A 24,465-nucleotide genomic window follows, 5' to 3' on the forward strand; every position below is an offset into this window, starting at 1 on the left:
ATAATTATACCCATACTCTCTCTCTCTCTCTCTCTCTCAGAAACAATTACAAAACAAAACATCAGCTTATATAATAGAACTGAGACACCACTGACTACAATTACAATTTGTAAGTTACATTAGTAGAACAGATGCACATTAATCTGTAGTGATTATGTCAGACTGGTGCCGTGTGTAGTGTGTAATAGTGGGTGGATGTTTTTGTAATTTCAGCAGGTCAGAAGGACACAAGGTCACAGATTAGAACTGATAAAGCCTGCGGTTAAGTAACAGGTCCAGGCGGTGAGAGCAAACAGAGCCGCCCGCTCTCCATCCAAGCTAAAACAAACTGTTACATCATTCAGTGCAAAAACAATTGAGAACGTTCCTAGACTGGCACGGTGGTGCAGCAGGTAGTGTGAGGGCACAGGGTACAAACCTAGACTGTCAGCAAGGAGTTGGGAATGTTCTAATTAGATTAGAATACCTTCCATGTCATTTACTTTCATGAATAATAAACATTGTTTTCAAGCCATGAGGGAGGCCGGTATAACCTGTTATACACTACATATACAGTATTGTGACACTCCTATTTTTAAATTCATGTTTTCATGTTCCATTCACAGCAGTTGCTAACAGATGCAATAAATAAATTATATAAAAGAAATCAGATGCTCCCAGCTTTGCATCATAAGTTTAGGGAAGGCCCTTTCCTGTCCCAGCATGACCGTGAACCTGTGCACAAAGCAAAGTTTAAAGAAACTCCAGTGTCCTGCACAAAGCCCTGACCTCTTTGTGCAGTTTGGAATGAACTGGAACATCAGTGTCCAGCCATACAAATGTTCTTTAGACTAAATGGGCACAAATTCCCACAGACATACTTCACATTTTTGTGAGAAGCCTTCTCAGAAGAGTGGCTGTTGTTATAGATCAAAATGCTGAAAAAGACCACACAGCGGTCACTTGATTTTAATACCATTTGCTTTTTGGAATGGAATGGGAAGCTCAACAAGCTCATGATCAGGTGTCTTAATTCTTTTGGTCATACATTGGCTAAATGGTATTAAAATAAAGTGAACTATATTTTCAGCTATAACTGCTACTCCTCTAAAAAGCATTCTCACAAGACTCTGAAGTATGTCTGTGGGGATTTGAGCTCATTCCACCAAAAGAGCATTTGTATGGCTGGACACTGATGTTGATTAAGAAAGCCTCAGTTGATGTTCCATTAATTCCAAAGCCATTCAGTGGGGCTGAGTGGCCACACTAGGTGTGAATGTTTGCTGCTTTGTGATGGATTGGGACAGTGTCCAGTGTGTGTTTCTGCACTGCACATGTTGCAAGGACAAGATAACAATAAATAACTTGGACCACCTACCCAAAACACTTGGACCACACACCTAAAATCTTAGCAGGCCCTTCAACTGCTGTACGTTGCAAGGTGGATCATCCTGGTGTCGTCCCTTTCCCAAATAAATGATGCACAAGGGTTGGATGTCCACATGATCTTGAAGAAAACAGCTCAGTTGACCTCAGTGGACAGAAGTTACATGGCTACTTGGGCATGTGACTACACTGCCACATACACATAACGGTTTGATGCCCTGTGTTATTTGACACAGTCAATCATGTCTGTGTAGACACCAGACCAGCCAATAGCACAGTTGATATTTAAACCCCAGATTTCCACAATGGTGGGATAGTGTAATTTACTGCTGCACCACCCGAACACTCTCACTTCCCCCTGCTGTACTGTACTCTAATTGTAAATGCATCTCCTAATGCTCCTGGGGGGCAGTTTACACTCCGTCAGGAAAAAAACTGCACACACAAGCTAACAGGACAGTGAATAGAGCAGGACGGCCGCTCTCCCACCAGCCCCCACCGAGGATCCTCTGCCTTTAACAATCACAAATGCTCCCTTCCCACACCCGAGGCTCCATGCATATTCATTCAGTTAGGACGAACCCGCTCTATTCTTTCCCTCAACCCATTGTCCTTCCATCTGCCGGGGGGCAATCGTGTTGGCCCCTAAAACACAAAGATACTGACAACAGCCTTTAAACACCCGGGCTACTGATACAATTGTGGCGTCACTACGGTCAGGTAGACTCAAAAGATAAATACGAAATGTAAATGTAAACCCCTGAAACACTGAAGAGTCCCAATTAAAAGTGAAACACACAGTAAAGTAAAACTACACATGACTAAAATCACTCACACACACTGTTCATACATTTATTTTATAGGTTAATAGATTCATCTTTCTGTCTGATGGCTTTACAGCTGTCCAGCTAGATCATGTTCCAATATGATCCAACAATGAGATGTTTGTTATAACGGTCAGTTTGTTTGTAATTTGGTATTTTGACCAAAATTCTGATTCCTAATTTCAGCAGTCATAAATTAAGATGTACTGTAACTAACTGCACCACCTCAACGATACTGATGTTCAAAAACACATTATAGCACCTTAGCCACAAGTTGTAAAACATTTTGAAGTGTTTTTGTAGTAATATTAGCTATAAAATGTAAATTGTAAATAAGGATTTACACCGATCAGCCATAACATTAAAACCACCTCCTTGTTTCTACACTCACTGTCCACTTACCATATAGAAGCACTTAGTTCTACAATTACTGACTGTAGTCCATCTGTTTCTCTACATACTTTTTAACCTGCTTTCATGCTGTTCTTCAATGGTCAGGACCACCACAGAGCAGGTATTATTTAGGTGGTGGATCATTCTCAGCACTGCAGTGACACTGACATGGTGCTGGTATGAGTGGATCAGACACAGCAGCGCTGATGGAGTTTTTAAATACCGTGTCCACTCACTGTCCACTCTATTAGACATTCCTACTTAGTTGGTCCACCCTGTAGATGTAAAGTCAGAGACGATCGCTCATCTATTGCTGCTGTTTGAGTCGGTCATCTTCCAGAACTTCATCAGTGGTCACAGGACGCTGCCCACAGGGTGCTGTTGGCTGGATATTTTTGGTATTCTCAGTCCAGCAGTGACAGTAGTGAGGTGTTTAAAAACTCCAGCAGTGCAGCTGTGTCTGATCCACTCATATCAGCACAACACACCACCACCATGTCAGTGTCACTGCAGTGCTGAGAATGATCCACCACCTAAACAATACCTGCTCTGTGGTGGTCCTGACTATTGAAGAACAGCATGAAAGGGGGCTAACAAAGCATGCAGAGAAACAGATGGACTACAGTCAGTAATTGTAGAACTACAAAGTGCTTCCATATGGTAAGTGGAGTGTATTTTTAAACATATACAGTGTATCACAAAAGTGAGTACACCCCTCACATTTCTGCAGATATTTAAGTATATCTTTTCATGGGACAACACTGACAAAATGACACTTTGACACAATGAAAAGTAGTCTGTGTGCAGCTTATATAACAGTGTAAATTTATTCTTCCCTCAAAATAACTCAATATACAGCCATTAATGTCTAAACCACCGGCAACAAAAGTGAGTACACCCCTTAGTGAAAGTTCCTGAAGTGTCAATATTTTGTGTGGCCACCATTATTTCCCAGAACTGCCTTAACTCTCCTGGGCATGGAGTTTACCAGAGCTTCACAGGTTGCCACTGGAATGCTTTTCCACTCCTCCATGACGACATCACGGAGCTGGCGGATATTCGAGACTTTGCGCTCCTCCACCTTCCGCTTGAGGATGCCCCAAAGATGTTCTATTGGGTTTAGGTCTGGAGACATGCTTGGCCAGTCCATCACCTTTACCCTCAGCCTCTTCAATAAAGCAGTGGTCGTCTTAGAGGTGTGTTTGGGGTCATTATCATGCTGGAACACTGCCCTGCGACCCAGTTTCCGGAGGGAGGGGATCATGCTCTGCTTCAGTATTTCACAGTACATATCGGAGTTCATGTGTCCCTCAATGAAATGTAACTCCCCAACACCTGCTGCACTCATGCAGCCCCAGACCATGGCATTCCCACCACCATGCTTGACTGTAGGCATGACACACTTAACTTTGTACTCCTCACCTGATTGCCGCCACACATGCTTGAGACCATCTGAACCAAACAAATTAATCTTGGTCTCATCAGACCATAGGACATGGTTCCAGTAATCCATGTCCTTTGTTGACATGTCTTCAGCAAACTGTTTGCGGGCTTTCTTGTGTAGAGACTTCAGAAGAGGCTTCCTTCTGGGGTGACAGCCATGCAGACCAATTTGATGTAGTGTGCGGCGTATGGTCTGAGCACTGACAGGCTGACCCCCCACCTTTTCAATCTCTGCAGCAATGCTGACAGCACTCCTGCGCCTATCTTTCAAAGACAGCAGTTGGATGTGACGCTGAGCACGTGCACTCAGCTTCTTTGGACAACCAACGCGAGGTCTGTTTTGAGTGGACCCTGCTCTTTTAAAACGCTGGATGATCTTGGCCACTGTGCTGCAGCTCAGTTTCAGGGTGTTGGCAATCTTCTTGTAGCCTTGGCCATCTTCATGTAGCACAACAATTCGTCTTTTAAGATCCTCAGAGAGTTTTTTGCCATGAGGTGCCATGTTGGAACTTTCAGTGACCAGTATGAGAGAGTTTGAGAGCTGTACTACTAAATTGAACACACCTGCTCCCTATGCACACCTGAGACCTAGTAACACTAACAAATCACATGACATTTTGGAGGGAAAATGACATGCAGTGCTCAATTTGGACATTTAGGGGTGTAGTCTCTTAGGGGTGTACTCACTTTTGTTGCCGGCTGTTTAGACATTATTGGCTGTATATTGAGTTATTTTGAGGGAAGAATAAATTTACACTGTTATATAAGCTGCACACAGACTACTTTTCATTGTGTCAAAGTGTCATTTTGTCAGTGTTGTCCCATGAAAAGATATACTTAAATATCTGCAGAAATGTGAGGGGTGTACTCACTTTTGTGATACACTGTATTTACTATCATTGAAACAATTAACACCAGTGTTTCATTACCACTTTTATTGTGATTTTTTTCCAAAAATATCTTAACACAAATTAACAGGTCATTGTTACCTACAGGAAAGCAAATAAAGAAAAACTAAATCCAGGGACAAACAGTGAAAAATCCATCCTCATAAATAATGCAGTTAAGTCCTAATTAAACTGACCGTCATTTTAAGGGACTTTAATCAACCCACCACCTCAAAGCTACTGAAGTTCAGCAGCGAGCTTTAAATTAAACAGCAAACAAAATACGGTGTCAATCATTCAATACATCAACTTAAATAATTTACGTTAAAGGCAAAGCAGCTACACAAACAAGACCTATTGATAAGGGACAGACGACCATTCTTTTTGTTTCTTCTTTTAGCTTCATGTACACATAGTGCACTATATTAAAAGGTGGCATACAGTAATATTACTAGTTCCATGCACATTATCATTAAACGTGTTCCGATTGTGGTGATTTTTTTTAAGGCTTGTGTTTGTGCACAAACTGATGAGCAAGCAGTAATCGGATTGATGAGAAACCAGCTGGCTGATTACTAATTCTAACCAACTATATTTATGCAAACACTCCAAACACGATGCTCGGTTACAGTGTAAGGCAAAACCCTGAGTAACAAAAGTCATTCAAAAAATGAGCTATCAAAAGGGGATCAAGCGTGGACGAAGCAGACGGATTCCGGGTCGACTTAAAGACTAATGAACCCGTTATCCGTTCCGTGGAAGAGTGAGCAGGTCAAGTTCTTCTCATATTATCCAGTCAGTTACAGTAGTGTGATTCTGCTACGTGACCTCCAGTCGCTCGGTCGGCACTCCGGAGGAAAACGCTCACAGGTTGGAGTTGGTGGCACCCATACCCTGGCACTCGATAATGTGGGTGTCCTTGCTGGCGTGCTCGTCGTCTGCCTTGTGTATAACAAACTTAGCCTGTAATGAGAACGCAAGCTGAAATCTGGATTCCAAAAACAACCTGTATACACCTGTATCTACACTATATGGCAGGACATAAATATCGTGAAATCATTACAATCTCTATACACAGCATGAACTGAGGAACAAAATAAATATTATTATTATTTTCTTGCGTATCTTCTGATGACACTATTTTATTATACGTGACAAGTCATGTTTACCTTGGTTAGCTGCTCAGCCACATGGATGGCAGTCTCAGTGTGGCAGGTGATTGGCCCAGTGCGCATTCGGGATGTTCCCTTAGCCAAAGCCATGAAAATAATCAGCTACAAACAAAACAATTGGCATCATTATATACAACAAAATAAGTGAATGAAGGTCAATAAAGCACACACAGTTGAAAAGAGGTTAACAAAAGCAAGAACATATAGTGATTAGGAAATTATGATTAACTGAACGACTGATTGTCTGATTAATGCTGTCGTTCAAAAACGTCATTTCATCTCCACCTGCCAATGCTCGATTCCATTTGAGTGAGGCTACAGTACTGAACATTTTTTGTATATGTATAATTAATATTAAATAATTAACAACAAAACAACTACGGATCAAATTCAAACTGCTAAGCCGTTGTGCATGACTATGAAGTCTGATTGTATGACTGCACACATGTAGACGTGTGTTATGATGTGGGTATTTTGCATCATCATTTCAGTTTCTTTAATAAAGTAATCTAGAACTTCAAATATTAAACATCCCTGCTTAAATTAAATGAAAGCTTGGTGTTTTATTGTATTAGAAAGCTAATTGTACATCCTGGTCAGGAAGTTTACAGTCTCAAGTCCAATCACTGACTTATCTATGAGTAATAATGAAATCGAGCGATAAAACAGAAGCCCTGGAAACACTTTAAAAAAAGGCAATGTAGTTTCATGTGATTCTGCTGCTGTACTGACAAAAGGCTCAGCACAAATTCAAACGTCATGTAAAACATGTTTTTTATTCATTTATGTGTAACTCTGTGTAGTTATCCTGACCTGGTCTTGCAGGAACTCATCCACACAGCCATTATGTCTGATGTTCCTCAGGAGCATCTCAGCAGCCTCGATGCCAACTTTATCTGCATACACACCTGAACAACACGTACATCAAATTCAAACAATTATATGCAATTCATTACTTATTGTTTCTGCTGACTTAAGGTCATCCTGCAACTCTGAATAACTGATGGCTTCTCTCTTTTATTCCTTATCATTAGTCTAAAAGCCTGATGAGAAATCATGCATGGTGCTCCTGTCTGGTGACATCTGAGTGTGGTTCCATGAACTTGTTTGAGACATTTACTATTACAACTTTTTCTATTTTAGTGCCGTTTAATCATTTTCTTTAGGAAACTCTTTCATCGTGATTGTTACTTGCTCGAAGTCCACCATTTATAATGAAACACGGTCCAGTTGGCACAGAAACATTTAACATTTGGTTCATCCTGAATTACAAACTGCTTTCAATCTTGTCGTTGTCTCAGAAGTGCTGCCAACTAGTGGCAACAAAAAAAAAGAAGGATGCTCACCTTTCTTCCCGAGAGACGAACCTGCATAAATACATCCAGTAGAGGATTCTGCAATGATTCTGTTTAAACAAAAGCCACAAAACAACATGTAGATCATAAACAACTTGCAGGTACTGCGAGTATACAGAAATGTTTATTTCATGATTATTGCCTGAACTTCTCATCATTTATTAGTCCATATTCAGTAAACTAATCAGAGCCCCGGGAACAGTTGGCCACACCCCGGACACACAGCAATATTGTCAGGCTACAAACTAAACCACTAATATTGGCCACTAGTGGGGTGATAAGTGAGGATTTGCCTTCTCTTAATAAATAAATACATGCTATGCCTATGCTATGCTATGTCTAGTTGACTAGAAAGACGTTATCTTGGTAGAACAAAGGGCAGCCTGATCATAAATAGCAGACGTGTCATAAACTTATAATACCCCGAAAACACTGGACACAGAGCAGTTAAACAGCCTGACAGGGTACCAATTCATTACAGGGATTTACACCCTAACCCAATTATTTATTGTTTAACTCACATCCTTTGGCAAATTAGCACAGTCTATGGAACAGCCAGAGAAAACCCACAAAAACTTTTACGTTAATTTTAACTGTAAAATCCCTTTATTTATTTTTACTAACAAACTGCCAGCACATTGAAGCCTTTTTATTTCAGATTTACATTTTCATTTCCATGTTTAAAGGTATTTCTTTCGTATTTAGTGGGTCGCCACAGCAGATCATTCTGGTCCGCATACCTGAATTGGCAGTTTTACACCGGATGCCTCTCCTGACGCAACACTTCTTATTTTAACCAAGCTTGGGAGCGGCACTGAGAGCACACTGACGAGCATACTTCCCAATGGTGAATCCACACAGACATTCACCCATCAGACATAGCCAATCATGTCTGCATAGACGCTTGACCTAACTGGCTAGTGTGTTTTACCGCTGCTGCACCTTAGAACTCCAGTTATTTTTAAAACCCTATTAACACAGCATTTAAATCATTTGAAGTATCCTTTTTAGCAGTAGCATGGGCATTGAATAACGGGGTAATGTATTACCCGTGGCATTTTGTAGGTGCTTTACAGAATAATAGTAGTGATTCATCACACTCACATAATGCCATTGCCATTACCACAGGCATGGTCCTTCTCTTGCAGAGACTGGATGTTGATATAAAGGTCCTTAATCTCTTTCCGAATGGTGCGCACTGCTGCAGAAGACATGTCCTTTGCCAGCTTAGAGAGAGAGAGAGAGAGAGAGAGAGAGAGAGAGAGAGAGAGAGAGAGAGAGAGAGAGAGAAAAGATGCCAGTTAATCAGCATATAATCAGCATGTTTTAATTACAACAGTCAGACATTGACTATAAATATCATGTAACCCTGTTTAGTGCACTTACAATCAATTCATCCTTGATCTGTTATTCACCTTATCATCTAAATTATTATTTCTCTATTTAAAGCTAAAGTTCCACCACAAACTATACAAACAAACAGTACACAGGTACACATTTTAGAAACGTACCTTAAAAGGCAGTATTCCAGCCACAAAGGCCCTGCCGTAGATCTTTGTGATGTTTCCTCTCTCTGTCATGTTGATAGGACTAAGTTCTTTCACAGGGTTAACCCTCACAACTATTTCTCCACCTCCCTTTGGGTAGTAACCTCTGCAAACAGTAAACAAAAGAACCACACACACACAGTTGTAGATTTAAGTACCATAAACCCTTACGGTTCATCCTTAATGCAATATTAATAACAAGCAATGACAAAACTTACCTCATTCTTACATCACAGACAAAATGCATGCCGAATTTCTCTGCCATGGGTTTAAAGACCTGTGAATTAGGAAAACTGATGTAAGTACAACGGCATGATTTACAAGCAAAGATTTCCCTCAATTCAAGAACTGTTTACACATGCATTAAACTGTTAACATGTGTGATAAACAGCAATAAATAAACTCTTGCTTACTTCATTCCACCCATAAGCCTGTTAATGACACAATATGAATAACCGCATATAACAAAAGCCTATAATACTCAAAAAACCCATTGACTCCTAATGACTTGTTAAAGATGGTTTATATTTAATAACTGTATGTATAGTTTTCTTACTACCACAATAAAAGCACTGGGTTTGTTTGTTTGTTTATTAGGATTTTAACGTCATGTTTTACACTTTTGGTTACATTCATGACAGGAACGGTAGTTACTCATTACACAAGTCATCAGTTCACAAGGTTATATCGAACAGTCATGGACAATTTAGTATCTCCGAATCACCTCACCTGCACGTCTTTGGACTGTCGGAGGCAACCAGAGCACCCGGAGTAATCCCACACAGACACAGGGAGAACATGCAAACTCCACACAGAAAGGACCCAGACCGCCCCACCTGGGGATCGAACCCAGGACCTTCTAAACACTGGGTAATAATAGCTCAGCGTTTCATAGTGTCTTAGCACATCACTCACATCTTGTATTATTTTACAATCAACAATTTTTCTAAAATGTTTACATCTACAGCATTTGGCAGAAGCTTTTATCCAAAGCAACTTACCACAGTGTTCAAGCAACTTAGGATTAAGGGTCCAACAGTGGCTGGAATCCACAATCTTCTGATTACTAGTCCAGTACCTTAACCAGTGAGCTACCAGTGCCCTGGTGGAATGTTAGTTTGATGCCTAAATCCAACACCACAATGTTGTTTAAATGTTTTTAAGATCTTTAACACGCTGTTCCTGTCAAGTCTATTTTATGAAACCTGTCTTGCAGAAACTGACCCACTGTGACCCTGACCAGGATAAAAGGGTACTACAAAATTAAAATGAAATAATTAATTCATGCCTTTTGCTTTTATTTTCTAAAACTAAGCAGGCAAATTCAAATTTAGAAGTTCAATTGTCAAATTAATGAATTAGTCATATTTTAAAGGGGGCAATTATTATACCTTAACTGTGTAGTCGATCTGTGGTGCCATCTCTGCATTGGTTCCCCCTTTTAAGCAGAGCTCTGACGGGCCCTCAGCAAACAGTGCACAAGGCAGTGAGGACTGCAGCAGGAGGCTAACACTCCTATAGAATACAGAACATGCTGTACAGTTAGCAATCATGCAAGACATGATAAAATTATTTTCTTTATGAACGTTTCTAAGAATCATGAGTCTGTTTAGGACAACACAGCACAACTGTACCATGTATCAGTAAGCCTTTTAGCTAAAGCAATTTCTAATAGATAAAAATACAAAAACAAACCGTCACATGGAAGATAATCCTCAAAAAAACAAAGATTTGTATCTTTTATATGTAAACACAGGTGTTGTACGAGAACTCCGCACTTACCCTGCGGTGTGTGTGTCAGCAAGGTAATTCCCACATTTAATCTTCCCAGGAGTGAGCGTGATCTCTGAGGAACCCACCTTGGCTCCCTCCAAATTCCCATCGCACATGTCCCTCACCAGCTCCAAGCCTGACAGATGCTGAGGCCTGCCGAGGGGAGCGGGGGAGACGGGGTGAACAATGGCAAAGACAACACTGACTGGAACAGCCTGCTGTTCCACACTGTATTCACTCACAGCAGTAAAGTCACAAAAGCATTTTAAACCTCAAAAAGCACAACTTCTTTATGGTACTTCAAAAACAACCATAACTGGTATTAAATCGAAGATAAAATAAGATCATTTAAATAGTGAATATAATATACATAATATGTAATAATATAAATCTACATTTTGGCTTTGTTGAACCTACACACACAACACAAAAAGTACATGCAGTACATGTATATTTGTGCACTGTATTAAGGATATGCATTTTAATAACTTTAATATTTGATTTAAGGTGAAGTTAAACAAACAGCTATTAAATATCTAAACAACAGAATATTGAATTGTATTATTAGGGATGGTGATAAAGATGCTCAATTGTTTACACAGCAGTAGAGAATCTTACAAGAAGTGCTATTTTAGAGAGATAAAATTATGAGATTTACCTACAAAGAACTCTAAATCAACACATTTAATCTTTGCAATTATAAAGTATTTACTATTTCATTTTAAATATATAAATACTATTGTGATATAGTATTGTATTTAACCAAGAGGAATTATTCTGCCTACATCAGAAACCTCTAATTGTTACGAATTAAACAGTCAACATAATGTTTAACATCCAGGGAATCAAATTCAAGTTACAATCTCTAAAGAAATGTAAAATCTCATTTTTGTTTACCTCAGCGCCTGAACTAAATCCTTGGACTTGTCAAACTTTTTGATTTTAGGGTAAAAATCAAATGATAGCACTAACTCTGTAAGTATGTTAGGATGATAAGCAATACCACCAAAATGAGTAGAATTAAACACCTCAGACATCCCTATTCCATAATTTTCCCACTTTGTACATCTGTTTTGTATAACTCCAATAAATATAAAACACCCTATAAAGACAATTTTGAACTGTACATAACTTATACATAAGGGAATCGAATAAAATCATGTTTGTACCCAGCCAGTAAGTTTGATTTGAATGAAATTCATATTTATATTATTAAATAACAAACCAAATATGAAAAACAAAACAAGAAAAGATGTATTTGTTTGTAGATGATAAGATGGGGAAAGTAAACTGGAGTTAATAAAGACTGCAGACTTGCCGACCATGTGCTAGTGCTAAACTAACAAAGGCCTCATTTCACAATCAGGATAATTCAAGCTAAATAAATGCTGTAAACAGGAGTGTATGGCCAATATAAGAGCTGGAACACGAAGCAATAGTCCCAAATGTGTGATGTGGAGCATCTTTGGGGTGAACTGGTGCCCTGTATGGGGGTCAGAATGCAACAAGCAAAGTTGGCTTTGTTTAAGGATCCAGGGCTGGGCTGGGAGGGGGAATGAGGCTCAGACGTGGATTCAGATGCATAAAACTTCTTATAGGTTCACTTTAAACATCCAGTAGTATTACAGGAGGACTTTTATAATGTTTGTAGAATTACCTTAATCCTGGTGTGCTCCGTCCTGCGCGGATTTTATTAATGTTTAGAGATGCGCCCTGGATGCAGCTGAGTGCCGCAGAAGCCCTTAATATCTGTCCTCCCTGTAAACAAACACATTATTTTGTTCTTTTATACACTGTGTGTTAGTTTAAGTCGCTAACATAATAACCAGCCACTCAGAAAGACAAAGTCCTTTGATAAAAGAAGTAATAAAAGAGAGTATTTCATTACTCACCCCTTCCATTACACTGCCGTCCATTTCAAACGCCGTTGCGGCCATTTTTGAAGAAAACCGGCTAAATGTACGAAAACTTACGAAACAAAACAATTTAACTGTACTTATGGTGTAATAACTGGTACTTCTCGCAGCAGAAAACAAAAGTCCTAACCAGCCTCAGTAAACCGCTACAAGTTCCAGTCACCAGCTTCACTCACCTACTAAACACAGCTTAGCTTAGCATACAATCTAATATATGCCGCTGTTGCGCTGTATTCTGTAACCGTCAAATTCTGTGACGCTGGTGGCCGCTAAAATTTAACAGCACATTGAAACAGCGCCCCCTAGGGACACAGAGTTCGACGGTTACAGAATTTGAAACAACACCTCAGCTCGCAGCAACCCAAACGTCAAACTTCCCGACACACTGCGAGGAAAACGAGTTTACACAGAATTGTTGTTTATTATTATTATTTATTTATTTATTAAATATAATATTATGAAGCATCAAAAAAGTTCAAATAATGAAGCAGACAAATCAATAAAGTTAATCAATAAAATTAAATATCTTACTAAAGAAGGTGGGTTGAGTAGAAATGCTCTATTTAAAACCGAAATAAAATGTATAACTTTTGTAAATGTGAAACTATTTAGAATTTGAGCAGGTAAATGCATAGAAATGGTTTATTTAAAAAAAAGTTAATTCATGAAGAACTAATTATGTGCAATGTGCAGCACAGATCCCAATTAAACACAGCACATCAAAATAAGTATGTGTAAAAATAATCATAAATAAATGTGTATGGAAATTTAACATTCCAGTTGAGGGGGGACTAATTTATAGCCTACAGTATATACACTTTCTGGCTGGCACATGACCCACCGCGACCCTGAGTAGAAAAAAGCTGTTAGTAAAAACGAATACATGAAATACTGATAAAAACGAATTAATACCCTTAAGAGAAAACTGCTCGCTTCTCTATTTTTAGGGCCCGTGTTAGGGCTAGTGTTAAAAATATAGTGGACTTTGAGAATAAAGTCGTAATATTTCTAGAATAAAGTCAAAATATTTCGATTTAAAAATAATAAGGATGAGAATAAGGAGAGTAATAATGCTGTCTTCCTGCTACACATCCTTTGGCCATAATAGATAGATAGACAGACAGACAGACAGACAGACAGACAGACAGACAGAAAGATAGACACAGACAGATAAACACAGACAGATAGACACAGACAGAGATAGATAAGACAGACAGACAGACAAACAGACAGACAGATAGACAGACAGACAGACAGACAGACAGACAGACAGACAGACAGATAGATAGACAAATCGATGGATAGACAAACAGACAGACAGACAGATAAACACAGACAGATAGACACAGACACAGACAGACAGACAGACAGACAGACAGACAGACAGACAGACAGATAGATAGATAGATAGATAGGTGGACAGACAGACAGACAGACAGACAGACAGATAGATAGATAGATAGATAGATAGATAGATAGATAGATAGATAGATAGACAGGTGGATGGATAGGTGGACAGACAGACAGACAGACAGACAGACAGACAGACAGATAGATAGATAGATAGATAGATAGATAGATAGATAGATAGATAGATAGGTGGACAGACAGACAGACAGACAGAGACAGATAGACAGACAGATAGATAGATAGACAAACAGACAGACAGATTAATAAATAGACAGACAGGTGGATGGATAGGTGGATAGACAGACATACAGACAGACAGACGGACGGACGGACAGACAGACAGACAGACAGACAGACAGACAGACAGACAGATAGATAGATAGATAGATAGATGGATTAATGGATGGATGGATGGATGGATAGACAGCTAGATAAATAGACAGACAGATAGATAGATAGACAGACAGATACTTTATTGACCCCAAATGAAATTTAAAAAAATAATATTTCGACTTCATTCTTAAAATATTACGACTTTACTCACAAAGTGTCACTATTATATGCCTGAAGTATTACGACTTTATTCTCGAAGTCAACAGTTTCATTATTTTAAAGAGGCCCTAAATGTCCTCTTACTCCCTGCTACAGTACATGAAAACACACTACTCTACATGAGGCAGTATATGAAACACAACCGTTGCCGTTGCGCTGTCTTCACTGATCTGAAGTCAGTCTTTAAGCGTTCTCCTACATTAACGACTGCATGTCATTGTAAAGAAACCGATCCTAGGTCAGCGTAAGTCGTGACTTATGATTGGTCAGTTAACCGGGGCGGAATGGGTTTGTCACTTGTAGGAGAAAGATGGCAGCGCTCATTCCTGTAAGGAGATCTCTCCCGGTTATCAGACGCCTGGTGAGTGGTTTTACACGGTGTTTTATAGTGCACGATGTGTCTCACAGATACGAACATTATGCAACATTAGCACGTTTGTTTAGTTAACGGTAACACAGCATGGAGTTCTGCTAAAGGGAAAGTCAAGGACCAAAGCGAGCTAGGCTAGCTGTGATAGCAACAGTGGTAATAGATGAGACTGGATTAGCTTAGCTGCTAACTTCAAAAATAAAGATCTTTATGTGCAGGCAAAATGCATCAGTACTGATTGTGTATCGAAATAGAACTAGTAGTTAATGTCTACTGCAAGTATTTAAGATCTACCATCCACTACAGTCAGGTGGGAAATTACAGGGAGGTGAAACAAGTATTCAAGCACTTTTTTGTTGTTTAATAAAGTTTTAGTGCTTACATTAGTACACATTATTCTCTTCTATTTTCTGTTTCTCTTAATTTTTTATACCAGTGGGTAGCACTGTCGCCTCACATCAAGAAGGTCCTGGGTTCGATCCCCAGGTGGGGCGGTCAGGGTCCTTTCTGTGTGAAATTTGCATGTTCTCCTTGTGTCTGTGTGGGTTTCCTCCCACAGTCAGGTTAATTAGAGATACAAAGTTGTCCATGACTGTGTTTGACATTAAACTTGAGAACTGATGAATCTTGTGTAACCAGTGATTGATCGTTTCTGTTATGATTGCAACCAAACTAAAACATGACGTTAAAATCCTAATAAATAAATAAATAAATAATTTTCATACAGTGTTTTTCATTTCAATCATATAACCAGCTTAGTAATTTGAAAGAGCTTAGTAAAAATAAAAATAAAAAGGAAAATGTGTATCAGTGTGTGTTTCTACTATAAAGCAAGTAAGCACATTTAATTCCTCTGAGCAAAAGGTCAGATCAGTCTTTTAATTCAAGCACAGGTCAGTCGACTCTGAGCATGTAGACTTTTAATCTACTTATCAGAGGCTGGTTTGTTTAATAGATTTGCAGCTGTTGGTAAAATGTTAGACATAAGTCTGTACAAAATAATAAGAGATACTGTGAATGTTATAGTTTTTTTCATGTCATTATTCACTTGTGGTGTCAAACTCCCTCTCCTCATGTATATTTGCTTTAAAGGGCCTAATCTCCTTTTATCAAAAGCTTGCATTTATAAGCATTGCAAAAGTTCTACTGATAGGGAAACGGTATTTCAACTATATATTTAAAGTTAAAGTTGTGAAAGTGCTCAGCTGGCACAGCAGTCTATTATACTAACCAACCAGCACTGAGATCTCAGCAGGCGCTATCAGCTGGCTGGGTGCCTACACAGATGTGATTGGCTCTGTCTAAGTAAGGGGGTCGCTGAGTCTCCGTGATGGATTGGTGCCCTGTCCAATGTGTATTCCTGCCTCATGCCCAGTGTTTTAGGGAAAACTGGACCCATGTGACGCTGACCAGGATAAAGCAGTGGCATCTGCTTACAGATGCATGTGGAGAGTTTTTTACACTTGTATTTTATTTCAGTCATTAATGTGTAATCTATTACACATTAAAATTCCAAACGATGAAGCCTGAGTGCGACTGTGGATCCCTGCACATGTGGATCTGTGTGTAATGTTTTTTTCCCCAAAAGCTTTAAGAAATGGACTCTTTATTATTTGAATACCATGTTTAGTAAGTGCTTGAAACGAACTACTATCTACAGTATAAAATTAACGTTCTGAATGCTGAAATGGTTCTGCTCACAGTGTTTTTTTTAACCTTGCTGTTCTAAATTAGTGCTACGTTTGCTACAATACACTGTTATTCATTAATAAAGAATGTGTTACTTGTTGATTTGAGACTCATGGTTTTTTTGTATTGTAATGGGACATAATTTGCATCTGTAATTCAACTGTAAATATATATTTTTTTAAATTGCCAAATACCGTTGCTTTGGAAACAATAAAACTTGCTCACGCCGAGTTTGTACTGTTTCACCTGTAAACAAACCTCGCCCTTCATATAGGTCATCTTCAGTTCTCCAGCTTTATGGTGGTTAAAAGGTTTTGTAAGTTTTGTAAAATTCAGCTTTCGGATTTGGATTTCAAATTCACTTTATCTTGTGCGTCTTTATGGTATGTGCATTTATTGATCATTTTTACCAGGTTAGTGTCAGTGTGGGTTCCTGTGGGGGGCTCTTTCAATTGATAAACGGGGTGAAAGTGTTTAGAGCAAAAGATGGGCTGCAGTCAGTAATCATATATCCACAAAGTACATAAAACCCAATAAAATAATCAATGAACATTTAAACGAGACAGGTAGGTGTACCTAATAATGTGCTCAGTAAGTGTATCATGTACATGCATTTATTGGCTATTTACATAAATGCCTTATATATATTTCAATAAGAACTTGGCTTGTATTCTTATTGATGTACTGATTTACAGTCTTTCATAGTTACTGCTCAACTGTGTTTTGTGTTTTTTCTGCTATGTTGCAGGTCTCTTTCCAACATCTGCACAAGTGCTGCTACTCCAGGCTTCAGAAAGCAGCAGATGTTGTACACAGACCTCATTTCTATTCTGGAAATGTGTTGCATCAGCGCAGATGTTTCCGGACAAGCTATGGTATGTTTCACTGTCTTATCAGAAAGCATAAATTAAGCCCAGAGCAGAAGTCCTGAATGACATTTTGTTGATTTGCTGTCCATCTCCTGTCTTTTTCCTTATTCAGCTGCATCAGGACCGATCCTACAGTTTAAACTGTCAGATATTGGGGAGGGTATTATGGAGGTGACGGTGAAGGAATGGTAAGTTGAAGAGCAGACGTGCTGTTGATTAATGTTCTACTTTAGCACACAGTATCAGAGAGGAGCATTTTGCCTGGTTAATGTTTTTTTCTATGTAAGGTACGTGAAAGAAGGAGACAGAGTGTCCCAGTTTGACAGCATCTGTGAAGTTCAGAGCGACAAAGCCTCCGTTACGATCACCAGCCGCTACGATGGAGTCATCCGCAAACTGCACTACGATGTTGATTCCATTGCATTTGTGGGAAAACCACTTGTGGATATTGAGACGGATGGAGGAACTGGTAAGACTGCTTTACTCTGTAAGAGCAACAGAAAATTAATTTGAGATTAACTTCAGGAAAACATCCAACTTGTAAATTCTCTTTTATTCAAACGCAGTAGATCACCAGAAACAAGTTTGATCCCAGTCTATACTGTGTCTTCTAAAGAGGCTGCACTAGTGGGTTTTTGTTGTTTTTTTTCGGCTGTGCTTTTTAGGAGCTGCCACAGTGGATCATTCTGGTTCACGTACCTGATCTGGCAGTTTTTATGCCAGATTCCCGAGTCCTTATGTTTATCCAGGCTTGGGGCAGCACTAATTGGCCATTAAAGGTGATAAAGTAAAAATAAGAGAGACCTGCAGTAATGATAATTCTGTTTGGCTGCTCCCACTAAGGGGCGCCACAGCTGATCATTCCACCACATGTTTGATTTGGCACAGTTTTCATGCCAGATGCCCTTCCTGACACAACCCTCCTATTTATTCAGGCTTGGAACCAGATTTTTTTTACTGCAGTGTAAGGTAACACAGCGGCACGGTTGCTCGGTGGGTAGCACCGTCGCCTCACAGCAAAAAGATCCTGGGTTTGACTCTTTGGAGTTGCATGTTTTTCCTCCAGGATTTTCCTCCATGGGTTTCCTCCAGGAGCTCCGGTTTCCTCTCACAGTACAGAGACGTGCAAGTGAGGTGGAGATACTAAATTGACCATGAACTGATGAATCTAGTGACAACAACATATTAAAAATTACATTAATTTATCTGGCCAGTCACTACTGGAACCTTAAACGTTTTTATCTCCTACTGAAACCTCCAACATCTCTGTGTCACTTTGTGTGTAGATGTAGCTCCAGAGGAGGATGTGATGGAAACCCCTGCTATATCTCAGATGGAACACACCCACCAGGATATTAAAGGTCTCAAAACGCAGGCCACTCCAGCGGTACGACGCATAGCCATGGAAAACAATGTAAGTGTCTGATCATTTTACAGCCCAGTTCTTTTCAACCTGTGTGCCTTAGTGGTATTACAGGGGAAATAGTAAAGCTTAAATTCCACTAAAAGCACCAAGTATATCGTAACTAATTTTCAATTAATTGTAGGCATTTAACAATGCATTGTGGCAAAGTGCATGATGACTGATGATGAGGGCAGTGGTAGCTCAGCGGTTAAGGTACTGGAATAGTAATCAGAAGGTTGCCGATTCAAGCCCCACCACCACCAAGTTGGGCCCTTGAGCAAGGCACCTAACCCTCAGTTGCTGAACTTGTATCAGTCAAAATTGTAAGTCGCTTTGGATTAAATCAGGAGGTTGCCAGTTCAGAACCCACCACTTCCAGGTTGCCACTGTTGGGCCCCTAAGCAAGGCCTCCTCAAGACCCTCAATTGCTTAGACAATATACTGTAAGTCGCTTCGGATAAAAAGCGTCTGCTAAATACTGAAAATGTGAATGAAATGTGTATTTATTTATTTATATATTTATATATTTATTTATTTATTTATTTATATATTTATTTATTTATTATTATCCGACTGCAGTTACCCTGTTTGAACACCAGATGTCGCCGTGATTATAATCCGTATAGCACAATAAACAATAGGGCTCTTTTGTAGGGCGATATTTGAAATTCAGTCTTTGGTCCTTGTGAATAAAGACTTTATGTGATTAGGTTATTGTATTATTATGTTATTATTATGTACTTGATTACAGTATAAAAGAAAATCACAGTTGGATCAGTCACATTATAAATCTGATTCAAGTAAACCTGCATTTAACGTAAACTGCTTATAATCAAAGTTAGAATTTTTATTAGGTTCTATTTTATCTCTATTTGGCCTGGTGAGAGTTGTATCTGTTCACTGTCTGCCAAAAAAAAAAGATCTGTGCTGGGTAATGACTCTCGTACCAGTTGAGAACTTGCCAAATTGAAAAGTCACAATAAAAGACCATAAAACAGTGACATGATTGATAACTGTTAGACACAGAGCTTGCTTTGTGGGGGGTTTGTGTTGCTCGCTGGGACCAACGAGCATAAAAATGTCTGTTAAATCCTGACAACCTTGCATAGTTCGCAGGATTGGGGTCGTTACCGTGGAGTGAGGCTGAGAACCAAACCACTCTGGTGTCAAATGCGGATTAGAGGAACTTTTAGTTTAAGAAATGTTTCTGTTTAACATGCTTGGACTTTGTGTTTAGGGACTATGAATAAATGAAATGCTTAATCTCTAACGCTTTAATCATTTCTCTCCATTTTACTTAATTGGTCAGATCAAGCTGAGTGAAGTTATTGGCACGGGGAGAGACGGGCGCATTCTGAAAGAAGACATCCTAAACTTTATCTCCAAGCAGACAGGAGCCATCCTACCTCCTACCCCCTTCCAGGAGATCCAGCCTCCCCCTCCTGCGCCTCCAGCTACCCAGCCCAAAGACACGAAGCCTCTTTCAGCCGTTCCTACACCTGTCATCCCGAGGCCTGTGTTCACTGGCAAAGACCGCACCGAGCCGCTGAAAGGTGAGGCGCATGGTGTAAAACGGTTCGGGTGCTTTTTAAAAACGTCTCAGCATTTTCACTAAACCAACAATCAGCTGTAGGTGTTTAATCTAATAAAATCAAGTCAAATGTATTTGCACAACTTTCTTTTTTTTAATGCTTTTTCCCCTATTTTCCTCCTGATTTAGTGACTCAATTTTGTCTTCTGCTGCTGAGGGATACCAGATTGCATCCGAGGAGAGCACGTCGCTGTACACGCCTCTTTCGACACGTGTACAGCCCTCCTCTTCTCACACCTGCATTCTGCACAGGCGTCTCTTCCGCCAATCAGGGTCCTTACACAGCGTATGAAGACCCACCCACCCACACATAGTCCGGTCCCCACCCTGCAGATATGGTCACCAATTAGTATCTGCTGCAGGTGCCTTGTATAACGTTTTTAACATTGTCTTGAAGCAACTTTAGAGATTCTAGGTCCAAAAACATCTAATGAGCAGCCGAGGGCAACAGTGGCAGGGAAAAACACCCTAAATAGTACAAGGAAGAAACAGTAGCTGTTGTCTCGTTAGTAGGGCTCTACTAAATTCAGAGGAAAATGTGCTTAATTTCACGGACCTTGTCTTCATGGATTTTTAAAGAAAAGAACCACATTTCACGGCAGTCATTAAATTACACTCATAAATTGATGATAGAATAAATGGAAGCTACAATAGACAGCACAGCTACCTTAATACCTTTACCTGTAAATCAAGCGACGGTCTCAAAAATACTCATCAGTGTTTTGACACCCCAATCTGCGTCCACAGAATTCAATTGCGAGTTTTCCAGACTCAGTTACCCGAGTCGTGTTTTTAGCTGCTTTACACTTCTATCTGCTAACTGAATTGCCGTAGGATTGCTGGGACCGCCTCATAGTGCAAAGTAACCAATAAACGTGAGGCACTTGAACTCTATGTGAATAAAAAACATGAAATCACCTTCAAGTTTGAATTTCACAGCAAATTGCTCACAAATCTCACAAGAAACTGCTCATTTCACAGCCGTGAATTAGGTAGGGCCTTACTCATTAGTCAAAATATTCTCTTCTATCACAATTTCAAACAGGTTTTCACAAAGCCATGGTGAAGACTATGACAGCTGCTCTGAAGATCCCACACTTTGGCTATAAGGATGAAGTCGACTTAACGCGGCTGGTGCGGCTTCGCACGGAGCTGAAGGGAGTGTCCGAGTCTAGAGGAGTGAAGCTCAGCTACATGCCCTTCTTCATCAAGGTAAGCCAGATGTGTCCCTCAGCAGCAGAACTAAGTCTACGTAATGTATTGTAGTTCACGTTGATGATGACACGTCACGTCTTGTTAAACAGGCTGCTTCACTCGGACTTCTGCATTTTCCGGTCGTAAATGCTTCAGTGGATGAAGCGTGCCAGAACATCACCTACAAGGTCAGTTTGTACTTGCATGTTGAGCTCAGTGGTGTCTTGACCGACAGGGAAAATTGTATTCCTTCATTTTGTCTGTGTTTCTTCCATAGGCTGCTCATAACATCGGACTGGCCATGGACACGGCGCAGGGTCTGCTGGTGCCCAATATAAAGAACGTACAGATGCTCAGTGTTTTCGATATAGCCGCGGAGTTGAACAGGCTGCAGACTCTGGGAGCGTCTGGGCAGCTCGGTACAGCAGATCTCACCGGTGGAACGTTCACGCTGTCCAACATCGGCTCTGTAAGTTAGCTTGAACGCAGAGTAGAATGAACTTGTAACTGGTTTGAATGATAGATTTATCAAATTAATTTTAATGTAATGGAAACCCAGGATTTAAGATCAGATGTAATTAGCGTATTGGTCTTAGGTATTTTGCCAGAACTCATCATTCACACTGTATAGTCAAACAAGATTTATTCCATTGATTTCTTTAGATTGGAGGTACATATGCCAAACCAGTGATCCTGCCACCGGAGGTTGCAATTGGTGCTCTTGGAAAGATCCAGGTTAGTGACACTTTTCTTATAAAATCAGTTCTTATAAAGCGACTGGCTATGTGTCTGTTGAGGTAGGGGCAATGGCTGAAACTGGGTTACTTGTTGCTGGGTCCTCTGCAGACTGGTGTGTGTGTGTGGGGGGGTGTTATGGATTTACATCATCACTGAATTCCTTGAATTCTGCTTACTACTGCAGTACCTTACATGCTACAACAGCCCTATAACAACAGCCACTATTACATTTACATTTGAGGCACTTAGCAGACGCTTACAGTTGACTGTATGCTGATTGCATTTCAAGCAATTCAGGGTTAAGGGGCTTGCTTTGGGGCCCAACAGTGGCACCATGGTGGTGGGGCTTGATCAGCAACCTTCTGATTGCTAGTCCAGTACCTTAACCACTAAACTTCTAAAAAGAAGACTTAAAACATCACTTGGTGCAAAAGAATATTTTAATATCAATTATTTATTGACAGTAAAGTGTACTACCATATACACACACCACTGGCCAAAACATTAGGACCACACACCTGTATGCCCAGCAAACTATCGGTGGTTTTATGGCTTGACACTATGGCGTGTCAGCACCCCTTACTGTTTCAAAGATACTTCAACCCAGTCGTTTGAACATAAGACTCGCTTAAGGTCTTCATGCTGATCAGATCTGCTCCATTCAACACCTGAACTAAGAGGAACTACCATCAGCCAAACATTTAATACATCCCTGACCCTCACATGCACTTTTTAGGTGGGGGTGGTTCTAATGTTTTGGCTCATCATTGTACATTTGAACAGATCCCCAAAGAATTTGCAATAATAAAATTCCCTAAATTAAAGCCATTTAAAAAAAAAAAAAAAAAAAAAAGCCATTTGAAACCTGCTGCTGAAAACGGGTTCATCACAGTTGTTATTAGCTTATGTGATTCGTCTCTCTCTGCTCCTAACAGGTTTTACCCAGATTTAACGAGAAGGACGAGGTGGTGAAAGCCCACATCATGTACGTAAGCTGGTCGGCGGATCACCGCGTCATCGATGGAGCCACCATGTCTCGCTTTTCTAACCTGTGGAGGTCGTACCTGGAGAACCCGGCCTCCATGCTGCTGGAACTGAAATAGGACACGAGTGATGACCTGTTTGTATGTTACTGAACTCAGTGCTTCCCTTTACCTGTTCATGCTCCTTTACGACATGGACTACATCCATCTTAGAGATGTGAAACTAACGTACAGCTGTTAGTCATGTGTGCATCAGTCATTTACCCAGAATCATGTCCAGGTGAAGTGTCATACTATTAGCACATGTGACTACCAACTACCAATCCTGTTGTGTTTTCTGAGGGTGCAAACACTTACAGGATGGGAGTGCGTGCTTTGATTGCAGTTCTGGGATTAATCTAACTCCGTTTCATAAACACTACACACTTGGACTTTGTTGAATTTCTAAATGCTGTAACTGTTACTTTCCTGTTTGAGCATTATTGTTCTGTGATAATGGGACGTGGGGCAGTAAAGCAGAAATTCTGTAATACGGCTTCACTGCATTGAGATTCTTCAAAGTCTGACTGTATTTAAAGTACATGTATTGTATGGTGTTAGGATTGGTTGGTCATTTCATATTAGATGAAAAAGCACAATAAATCTTTGGAGGGTAAAAAGTTTTAATAAATGATTCCCATATTAAATGGCAACTAAATTGACTTGGTTTCTTTAAAAAAAAATGGGGCTGCCACTGAGCAGGTTTTTTTTTTTTTTTTTCAAGGAATATTTTAAAAGGTTATTGGTGCTGCACTGCTCCAAGGTTTTGATTGTTCCTGAGTTCTAGTTACTTTCCACATGGAGTTCTCTCTTTTCTTCCATGTGGGTCCTTTACTGGCATGTCAGTGCTGACCCACAACCTGCAAATATGACAATGTGTTGTTGGATGCTCTTATTTTTCTGTGTGTGTTCGTTCGTGTCTGTGTGTTCGTGTGTGTCTGTGTGTGTTT

At 39.9% G+C, this 24,465-nt stretch overlaps 2 protein-coding genes across 3 annotated transcripts; one reads left to right on the forward strand and one right to left on the reverse strand.

Annotated features, from left to right (window-relative positions):
• Positions 1–4,945: 4,945 nt before the first annotated feature.
• Positions 4,946–12,842, reverse strand: rtca (RNA 3'-terminal phosphate cyclase). The gene is made up of 11 exons (XM_063013250.1): positions 12,652–12,842; positions 12,417–12,517; positions 10,769–10,912; positions 10,378–10,501; positions 9,205–9,263; positions 8,951–9,092; positions 8,544–8,665; positions 7,431–7,489; positions 6,898–6,992; positions 6,082–6,186; positions 4,946–5,875 (listed from the first exon to the last, which is right to left on the reverse strand). The coding sequence occupies exons 1-11, from the start codon at positions 12,694–12,696 to the stop codon at positions 5,777–5,779; spliced, it is 1,095 nt and encodes a 364-aa protein (XP_062869320.1). The 5' UTR covers positions 12,697–12,842; the 3' UTR covers positions 4,946–5,776.
• A 2,089-nt stretch (positions 12,843–14,931) lies between these two features.
• Positions 14,932–24,173, forward strand: dbt (dihydrolipoamide branched chain transacylase E2). 2 transcript variants are annotated; one of them, XM_063012574.1, is made up of 11 exons: positions 14,932–14,998; positions 17,445–17,571; positions 17,678–17,753; positions 17,853–18,034; positions 18,852–18,979; positions 20,280–20,523; positions 21,607–21,773; positions 21,866–21,943; positions 22,033–22,224; positions 22,419–22,490; positions 23,429–24,173. In XM_063012574.1, exons 1-11 carry the CDS (start codon positions 14,948–14,950, stop codon positions 23,594–23,596), a joined length of 1,485 nt encoding a protein of 494 aa, XP_062868644.1. In that variant the 5' UTR covers positions 14,932–14,947; the 3' UTR covers positions 23,597–24,173. The 2 variants fall into 2 exon arrangements, with proteins under 2 accessions (XP_062868644.1, XP_062868645.1); XM_063012575.1 differs by lacking the exon at positions 14,932–14,998 and adding an exon at positions 17,031–17,079.
• The last annotated feature ends 292 nt before the right edge of the window (positions 24,174–24,465 follow it).

Source organism: Trichomycterus rosablanca, chromosome 17 (assembly GCF_030014385.1).
Source record: "Trichomycterus rosablanca isolate fTriRos1 chromosome 17, fTriRos1.hap1, whole genome shotgun sequence".
Lineage (NCBI taxonomy): Eukaryota > Metazoa > Chordata > Actinopteri > Siluriformes > Trichomycteridae > Trichomycterus > Trichomycterus rosablanca.